The sequence below is a fragment of the Mustela nivalis genome (genome assembly GCF_964662115.1).
Source record: "Mustela nivalis genome assembly, chromosome: 16".
Taxonomy (NCBI): Eukaryota; Metazoa; Chordata; class Mammalia; order Carnivora; family Mustelidae; genus Mustela; species Mustela nivalis.
The window spans coordinates 32932112-32942072 of NC_139035.1; the positions used below are offsets into that span (position 1 = coordinate 32932112).

Consider the following 9961-nt stretch of genomic DNA (forward strand, 5'->3'; position numbering starts at 1 on the left):
CAGTCACTCAGTGGAAATAAAACAGACATATCCAACTTGGTCAGAAGTCTTTATCTACTTCTATTTCTAGTGAGTATTCTAAACTTCAATTCTTCAGCATGGGCTTTTTCTTTTTCACAATGAATTATAACAATAAGATCATTTAAATCCTACTTAATAAGGAGTGCAACAAAGAAAGGTTTCCATTAAGTCTCAAGTCTTAAGAGCGCTATCATGCTTAATATTTAAACATATTTCTTGCATCTGATTCTTGCATTACAGAAAATCTTAATTAAAATACCTTCATGAAATATCTCTTCTTACACAGATATAAACTATTTTTTGTATTTTTTCCCCAGAAGATAAACAGTTAGGTTTCCCCCAAAATTCTTAGGACTACAATTAAGGGCCTAGTCTGACAAAAACTGACATCCAAGCTGTGGGGACTAACAGCTCTTCTAACATGGGAGTAGGGGATGCTAATAGGGAGAGTAATAATTGTGTCTGGTAGCAGAAAATGACTAACTAGGCTTTTCATGGTGTTCCTTTTTTTTTTTCCCCCAAAGATTTTATTTATTTGAGAGAGAAAGAGCACATGAGTGGGAAATGGGGAGAGGGATAAGCAGACTCTCCACTGAGCAGGGATCCCCAAGCAGGGCTCAATCCCAGCACCCTGGGATCATGACCTGAACTGAAGGCAGAGGCTTTAACCCACTGAGCCACCCAGGCATCCCCACATTGTTCTTTTCCTAACCTTGAACTAAACTCCACCATTTTCAATCATGTATGTGTCAGGTAGGCCCAAGGGATGACTGATGTTCACAAGAAATGAGGTATTTTAATATAATGGTTAAGAGTGTAACCATTACAGAGCCAGACTCTACTTCGAATCCAAGCTCTGCCATTTCCAAGCTTTGTCATCTTAGGGAAATTTAGCCATGCTGTCCATGCCTTAGTGTAATTCTTTAAAAACACTGATGAGGGATGCCAGGAAAGCTCAGTCTAACAGTTAAGCACCTGACTATGGAATTCAGCTCAGGTCAGGATCTCAGAGTCCTGGGATCCAGACCCCACAATGAGTCCCCATGCCAGGCTTCCTACTCAGTGGGGGGTCTGCTTGAGGATTTGTCTCTTCCTCTCTTCCTGGCTCCTCCCAGCCCCACCCCCACTTGCTCCCTAGCTCTCTCCCTAAAATAAATCAATCTCAAAAAAAAAAAAAAAAAAAAAATAGGGAAGATGAGAGGACCTACTTCACAGAATTATTAAAAAATTAAATAAATGTATGCAAAGTACCTGGCATACAGTAAGCATTACCTAAACATTATTATTACTAGTATATGCTCACTGTAAGTCCTTTCTTGTTCCATTCAATCTCTACTCTGAAAAGACTTCTTGTCACCTTATCAAATAACACAAACGAATAAAACCTTATGGGGCTCTAACATAAACAGCTAATGCCTTCTCTCACCAATCCCTTGAAAATAAGACTGGATAGCTGAAATGACTTTTTTTTTTTTTTCCTAAAAACTCAGACCTGACTTCTCTCCTATAAAAGGAGAAAGTAACTTGTATTATTTTATTATTAACATATAATGTATTATTTGTTTCAGGGGTATAAGTCTGTAACTCATCAGTCTTACCCAATACACAGGACTCAGCACAACACATACACTGTACCCCTCAGGATGATTTGCATACAATAATTTTATCCTTTCCATTGTAAAAGTTGAAGACAAATTTTATCTCAAGGACTTAAAGTCAATATTTATTTTGCTTTTATGTGTAACTATTTACTTATTTATTTATTTTTTAAAAGATTTTATTTATTTGACAGACAGAGATCACAGGTAGGCAGAGAGGCAGGCAGAGAGAGAGAGAGAGGAGAAAGCAGGCTCCCTGCTGAGCACAGAGCCTGATGTGGGGCTTGAGCCCAGAACCCTGGGATCATGACCTGAGCCGAAGGCAGAGGCTTTAACCCACTGAGCCACCCAGGCACCCCTGTGTGTAACAATATTTAATATTATATCTCAAACCTGTCTGATAACTCAGAAATAATACTGAGGGGATGCTTGGGTGGCCCAGTCAGTTAAGCATCTGTGTTCTGCTCAGGTCGTAATTGAGTCCTGGAATCGAGTCCCACATCAGGCTCTTTACTCAGCAGAGAGCCTACTTCTTCCGCTGCCTGCCACTCTTCCTGCTTGTGTGAGTGTGCTCTCTCTCTGACAAATAAATAAATCTTAAAAAAAAAAAATACTGAAAATCAAGCTTGCCTCACCAATGAAATAATCCAACCTTAGAAGTATCTTATCTTCCAAACAGATGAAAAAAAAAAAAAACCCAAAACCTAGATAGCAAGCTACCATCATTTTTAAAGACTATGTATTAGCATGACAGTTCTGAAAACAAAATTATTAAACAATTTTTAAAAGTATGAAATGAAACACTTAAAAGTTTAATCATTTTGAAATCTTTTAAATACCTTAACTGCAGTTGGTAAGTACATTTATGAGATCAACTGGGAAAAACCAACAACTAAAAAACAAAAATATAATTTTGAGGGGCACCTGGGTTCTGGGATCAAGTTCCACATTGGAATCCCTGCTCTGCAGGGGAGCCTGCTTCTTCCCCTGCGCCTCCTCCCACTTGTTCTCTCACTCTCTCTCTCAAATAAATAAAATCTTTTATAAAAAATAAAAAATAAAAAAATCTACTTCTTAGATTTAGGACATTTAGAATAAAGAGTTCTACGGAAATCATGGGACAAATATCCTATAGGAAAGAACTTAAGGGGTGCCTGGATGGCTCAGTTGGTTTAGCAGTTGCCTTTGGCTCAGGTCCTGATCCTGAGTCCCAGGATGGAGTTCCACATCAGGCTTCCTGCTCAGCAGGGGAGTCTGCTTCTCCCTCTGATGTCTCCCCTCTCATGCTCTCTCTCTCTCTTTCATTCTCTCTCTCTCTCTCCAATCAATAAATAACATTAAAAAAATAAAAAGACCTTAAGTACTGAGAATATTAAGACACACCAAATATTTGTTAAAGTTCTCCCAATTTATGAAGTAGGCTCTCACATATTTAATTCACTACCTTCATATTGGGATAAATAATGACTTTCCAAGGGTTATATAAACATAAGTAAGTTTTATGGGAATTAATTTTCAGAACTTCAGCTTCCCTTTGTGCTCTTCCCCAAGACAATCTGCCTGAGAACCCACCTGCAGTCAGAGCTAGCTGTTCATTCTACTTATGTATGACCTCTTTCACAGATGCCCTTCCCTCACTTACCAAAAAAAAAGGGGGGGGGCAGCTCTTTTACCCCATCCCACATCTAAGAAGAGTATATCACCTAACATTTTAAGACCTCTACAGTGCCAAACGAAGGGTGTCAAGCAAGGCTCTCCTTTACTTAAGGCATCATAGCTATTACAATTTCAATCAATTATACATTAATTGTAATAACTCAAACCAAAAGAGACTTAACACTTAGAACCTTATGTTCACAAGAATACATATTACAATGGTAGAGAAATTAGATAGTTGATCAATAAAGCACTTTCAAGCACAAAAATATAAAATTCCATGGGTAAAATCCATGGCAATAAATTTGAAGATAAAAAGGAAAAATGTAAACTTTCATGCTATTCACCTCTCCATACTTCTTATAGATACTATCATATTACTGTAGTATTTATATTTAACTGGATGCATTTAAAACAAGGATATAATGGCTTTATTTCAAAGTCCTAGTATTTTCAATACACTGGAGATTATGTTTTTCAACTATTTTAACATAGCAACAAGTGATGTCAAAAATACACGAGAAAATTTTTTTGAAAATTCTTTTATGGGGGTGCCTGGGTGGCTCAGTCGTTAAGTGGCTGCCTTCGGCTCAGGTCATGATCCCATGGTCCTGGGATCGAGCCCCACATCAGACTCCCTGCTCCGTGGAGAGCCTGCTTCTCCCTCTCCCACTCCCCCTGCTTGTGTTCCCTCTCTTGCAGTGTCGCTGTCAAATAAATAAATAAAATCTTTAAAAAAAAAAAAGAAAGAAAGAAAGAAAATTCTATTATGAATATACAAGCAAAACATTTTGAAAACCACTGCTTTATAGACATTAATTTTCACCTAATCTAATATGGTTAACATTATCTCCTTGCACAAATCACAAAATAAAGGCACGGATACTTCAGGCAGTTTGTCAAGGACACTATACCATATTAGCTAAAAGGCATATGAAAAGAGGGAAGATTTAATCGCCACACAAAACTGCTCTTCCTTGATACACAAATAGGCAGGAGGCACTAAATAAAAGTTGGGAAGTGAAAAGTCTGAAGGGAAAAAAGAAAAAGCACCTAGGAAAATAAATCCCGGGATGCCTGGGTGGATTAAGCATCTGCCTTTCTCAGGTCAAAATACTAGGACTCTGGGATCAAGTCCCACACTGGGCTCCTTACTCAGAAAGAAGTCTGCTTCTCCCTCTGCCTGCCACTCCCCCTGCTTACACTCTGTATCTCTCTTTCTGACAAATAAATAAAATCTTTTTTAAAAAAGAAAAAGAAAGAAAATAATCAAATCCAGTCAGTAAATTTCGATAAAGGCATTCTTAGCAATGGTGTTAATTAACATAAACTGTTCCTAAAATTATATTCAGTAATTCCAATTTAAATCACAATTCTCGTATTTTCTAAAATACTCATTTTAGTAATTCATTGTTTGATTTCTATCACTATTAATTTCAATAAAAATATCCTAAACACACATACACACATAAATCCCCTTTAATTTTCCTATATTCTGATCATAATAATCTTGGTACCTTGGGAATTTTTCTTCCAAATAAGTTGGTTATGGCTGAATAATCTCCATGAAGGTAGACTGAATGGTTTATGAGACTAAAGATGAAGGTATAGGAAAAGAGAAAAGCAGAGAGAGATACTGACCATTCCCCAATTTCTATCATTAATAAATACCTCTTTTATTAAATATTTCATTTATCAAATATTTTATTATATATTTATTAAATATTTTATTAAATATCTTTAATTTCTCACCAAAGTATACTGAATTGATGAAACTTCACCCAATAGCACAACACGAATAAAATAGACCAATGGCACTGTATTGAAAGGCATAGAGTTTCAATATTTACTTTTTTAAAAAAGTGTCTAACAACTGATAATCTACATTTGCTTGACAAGATTTGCTTATAATGGTTATAGGAAAGCCTATCCAGGTTTAAGTGATAACTGGTTTTAGTTGTGTCCCTAGGTTCAGTATTCTTCTGCAGATTAAGGAGAAAATTTACACATGAATTTTTAAAATGTGACATATATTCTTTTTTTAAAAAAAAGATTTTATTTATTTATTTGACAGACAGAGATCACAAGTAGGCAGATAGAGAGAGAGGAGGAAGCAGGCTCCCGCCGAGCAGAGAACCAGATGCGGGTCTCGATTCCAGGACCCTGAGATCATGACCTGAGCGGAAGGCAGAGGCTTTAACCCACTGAGCCACCCAGGTGCCCCAATGACATATATTCTTACCCTAATAGAAAGTGTCAATTATAATCTGTGTAAATAACTTGAAATGACTTTTAAAAATGTAATAATGCAGTGATTTTTTTTTCTACAAATACTCTGCTTAAAGTAATAAAAAAAAAATGATGATCAAGTAAACTGGATAATTCAAATAGTGGCCATGTGAAGCTACCTGAAGTGTTCTGCACTTTTAATGAATTATTTTTCAAATTTTGAACTTTATTCTCTATCATGAAATGAAAACAAAACAAAAAACCTTTACAGTGATCTAGACCAAGGCATATATAAATTTGTTCCAGCATAAAGTCTGGTTTTTAAACATAAGACCTCCCAATCAACTGTGTACAGCTGTCTATGAAATATAAATCTATCTAATGGAGCAAAAAAATAGATATGTTTTTTAACTTACGAAATAGTTCTGGTTGTTGAATTCTAATTTTTAAGTCAGTTTATTATTTCCCAAAAAAGCAAAATACCAATAAATGCCCCAAGTCATAAAGATATAAATGTATGCAGAATCATTCGTAATTATCAAATTTGATTTTTACTGAATAACCGCCATATGCCAATCAGGTATTTCTGATAAGAATTCCATGAAGCATTTTTTTATGTCCATTTTACAGCTAGGGAAACTAAGGATCAGGGAAGGTCACTAACTTGCTCAGAGCACAAAAATAAAATACCTGGGAACTGAATTCAGTCTATTTTAAGCCAAAGCATGCTTTTTCCAAGTAACAAGTTAATACCTTGTAATGCGAAAGTGTTATTCACCTACTAGCTACATCAATAAACAAAATTAGTTTCACAAACCATTTAAAATTATTTGAAGACCACCAGTACACACACTTGATAGCTTTTGAATAAAATATACTAACAGCTATGTCGTTTGGAAGGCAGCCCATACCCAGTGAGCACTCGAATCACTGGTTTTACCTACTGAAAAACAGACTGCACTAACAATCCTTTTAACACTCATGATTTTACCCTCCCCCTCAGGACAGGAGGATATGTTACCTAAAACGCTTCTGCATCATTGTGGTAATGGGCAGGGGATGAACAATATCCACCCATACCCTATAACGAAGTAAAGACGCTATCCCTCCCCTCTCCCACCAAAAACCACAATTAAGCCCTATTAATATCTAATACAGAATTCAAAAGCCCGACACAATGTTATTATAAGGGGACAGGGGGCAAGAAACTGACCAACTGTAAGGGAGAAAGGGGTTAAAAAAAAAAAAAAAAAAGAGCTCCTTCAAAGTCTATCCAAAGCCTGAACTGAAGAGGGTCTGGGGTGGGGAGAAGGAACACGCTCCACTCCGGGAGGCTCCAGCAAGGGCGCCTCCATATGCGGAACTCTCGCCCAATCCCCGTCCAGGCTGAAATCCCGTGACCGCCAGAGAGCCTGTTTGGAGAAAAGTAGACAGGGAGCCCGCAAGCTGGGTTAGCAGAGGACGCTGGAACCTGGCTGCTCGGGGAGAAAATGTCTCCTTGGCAGCTGCTGCCACTGTCCTGTGGTCTGACTTCCTAGGGCTGCCTGGAGGGCGAGGTGTGCCTCTGGCTTCTCCCCACCCCCCTTCCCCATCCCTTTCTCTCCGCGGCTCCTACACTCGCAGAGCCGTCGCGACCAAAGCTACACCACCTAGCTAAAAAGAAAGAAAAAAGAAAATCCCGTGTTCGAGCAGGTCGGCCAAGGTTCGCCCTCAGCTTCGGCCGATGACAGCAGCCCCGGCATCCGCCGCCCTTACTGAGCGCGGCCCTCCGCTCTCCGGGGGCCGGCGGTGTGGCAACTGACATTTGCATGGTTCTTCCCCAAGCAGCCTGCACACCCTCTCCTCCAGCCTCGGCCCAACAGCCGCTCCTTCCCCAGCCTCAGACCCTCGAATCCGCCAAGGGCCGCCTCCCTCTGCTCTCCCAACCTCGCCCCAGGCTCATGGGGACAGAAAGGCGATGCCACCAGCGGGCCAGTGGCCTCTGAAGGAACCATGTTAACCTTGCAATGCACACATCTGCCCACACACCCTGTGTCACAGCCCTGCCAAGCCTGACAGCCTCCCCGCCAGATGCCTGCCCATCCCAACCCCGCATCCCCGCCCAACCGCACACCGTGACCCCTACCTCGGCAGCCCCTCTACCCCTTCCACCCTAAACCATTCCCAGAAAAGGGGAGACAGGGTTTTGCTTAAGCAAATATATCTACCTGGATCAAATTCAGGGATCCGAGCTTGGTATTCAGCTCCGACTCTCATCCCAACATCTGCAAAGCAATGCCAAAAAGAAAAAGGAGAGAGAGAGAGGAAGGGGGGGGGGGGAGAAGAAGAAGAAAAGAAGAAAAAAAGAAAAAGGAAAAGACACTTAATAAAATATAAAATCTGCTGGAGGGAGGAAAGAAGCGGCGTGTGGATGGGAAGATATTAACTCGGGCACTCCGGGAGATGGCAGCGGATGGGGGCGGGGAGCGGGGGGGGCAGGGCGGAGGATTGGTCGAGGGGCGGGGGGACGGGGGTCGCGGGGGGTGCTGCTGCACTGCACCGGGAGTTCGAGGCTACCGCAGCGCCCGGGCTCCGAGGGGAGGGAGGGCGGGAGCGCGGCGAGGGGAGGGGGCTGGGGGAGGGGAGAGGGAGGGGGGCAGGCGGGCTGGCGGGGAGGAGTTCGAGGCTACCACCGTGCTCGTCGTCGCTACTGCAGCCGCTCTCGGGCTCGGAGTAGTGCAGCCCGCCGTTGGTGGATGAGGCGCCGCCGCCGCCGCCGCCCGCCGGGCTCTTGGCGCTGCCGTTGGCCGATCGATTCTTCCCCAGTAACTCGGGCCCTTTCTCCATCATGCCGGGCATGGTAGAAGAGGGGAGGGGGAAAGGTGAGGGGAAGCGGTAGGCGTCAGGGTGAAGGGGGAGATGGCTTACGAGTGCGGGCGGGAGGGAGAGGAGGAGGAGGAGGAGACGGCGGCAGCGGAGGAGGAGGAGGGTGTTAATATGGAGCCGCCATAACCGCCCCGGTCCGGCAGTAGCGCAGTCGCCTCACAACAACCCGCCCCGGCCCCGCCTCTCTCCCCTCCTCCCTCCGCTAGCCCCGCGCAGTCCCGGGCGCCCCTGTCGGCCGCGCCGCGCTCTACGCCGCCGCCGGTATCACTCCGCCCCGCAGGGAGGTTCCGGCCGCCGGGCGGGGAGGGGCAAGGAGGGGGAGGCGGAGGGGAAGAGGGGGAGGGGCGGGGAAGCCCGGCTCGCCGGCAGCCCCGGCAACCCCAACCGAGCTAATAAAATCGCCGCAGAGAAGCCGCCGCCTCTCCGGCTTCCTTCCTAGGGGGCGCTCTAGCGCGCGGGCGGAGGCGGACAACAGGGCGTGGGACTCTTTGCCCTCTGGGCGGAAGGAACGCGCCCAGCCTGAGAAAGGGCCGGCGCGATCCGAGGCGCCGGAGTCGGGAGAACAGCCTCTCTCTCTCCCTCTCTCTCCCCGGTGGTTGTGGGTCGGGACGGCCGGGAGGGTCTCGGCGGGAGCGCGGCGGTTTGCTGCTCGTTTTTGCGGCTCCTCCAGCCGCGACGAGCTGGTGTTGCGCCCGTTCCCGCCCGGGAGCTGGACTGGGTGGCGGGCCACCCTTAGAGCTCCAAGCCCAGAGTAGCAGACGCGGTCTTGTTTATCTGGACGCTGCAGTTCTGGTGTCTGAATCCCAGATCTGGGGCCTGACTCCCGAGAGAGACTGAGGGTGCCGAGATGAGTTTCCAGTGCTAGCATTGCAGCTGTATTTTGCTAAAAGGTGTCTTGTTAAAAACCTTTCTTCAGTTTTCTCTTCTCACCTTTGCTTTATTTTTATCCATTTTTCGCCTCTACTGTTTTATTAGTTAGAAAGTGGGTGTTGTCACTGGTGAAATAAAATTACGACCGGGGCCTTGTGGACTGGTGCTTACTCAGTCCTCGCTGACTTGTGGTCAGGGCTTGGAGCAGAGCTGGAGGGAGGGCGGAGTCGCCTAGTGGAGGTGAGGCAAGAGCTGCATTCTGGCAGAGTTTCCAGCCTCGCAGGCTCCGTGCTCTGTAATGCTTTTCTGAATTGCGTTAGGCAGAAGGAATAGGGAACTGCATATTTCCTTCACCCGATTTGAGGATATCTGCTCTGTTCTGGCACTGGGAGCTATTTATGATTTTCTGTTTCTTTCTTCGTTCATTCATTCATTCTTGATTTATTTATTCATTCTTGATTTATTTATTGTTTTTGCTCAGCAGTAAGAATTGAGGACTTCCCGTGAACATCTAGTATGCAAATGAATGAAGAGCAGTATTTGTGGTCCAGAGGTAAGGTATTCTCCAAACACTTAAAGGCTGTCCTGAGTAACTCTGTTACAGGTCAGTGCGGAGTGGATCAAAGCAGAAATAAGCATCTCTGGCCAGAGCAAGACTTCACCTAAAGCAGGAATGTCTCAATCAGGAATTGATCCGGGGGGAAAAAAAGCCTGGGAAGTAA

The 9961-nt window shown here is 43.9% G+C and overlaps 1 protein-coding gene and 1 long non-coding RNA gene across 14 annotated transcripts in view; one reads left to right on the top strand and one right to left on the bottom strand.

Moving 5' to 3' along the window:
* LOC309850283 (REST corepressor 3) overlaps positions 1–8568 on the bottom strand; it is a 51357-nt gene extending 42789 nt beyond the window's left edge. For 3 of the 11 annotated variants that reach the window (XR_014304164.1, XR_014304165.1, XM_082703981.1), the window contains exons 1-2: positions 8174–8558; positions 7712–7768 (exon numbers count right to left, since the gene is read on the bottom strand). Coding sequence is in view for 9 of the 11 variants with exons in the window: in XM_082703981.1 (XP_082560107.1) it covers positions 7712–7768; positions 8174–8342 (226 nt within the window). In the remaining 2 variants the exon portion in view is untranslated. Of the gene's footprint in view, positions 1–7711; positions 7769–8173 lie in introns of all 11 variants that reach the window. The other 8 variants (XM_082703985.1, XM_082703986.1, XM_082703988.1 and 5 more) reach the window with 7 other exon arrangements.
* A 564-nt stretch (positions 8569–9132) lies between these two features.
* The window catches only part of LOC309850289, an 85878-nt gene continuing 85049 nt past the window's right edge, over positions 9133–9961 (top strand). For all 3 annotated transcript variants that reach the window (XR_014304167.1, XR_014304168.1, XR_014304169.1), the window contains exons 1-2: positions 9133–9259; positions 9721–9792. This is a non-coding gene — a long non-coding RNA (uncharacterized lncRNA). The remainder of the gene's footprint in view (positions 9260–9720; positions 9793–9961) is intronic.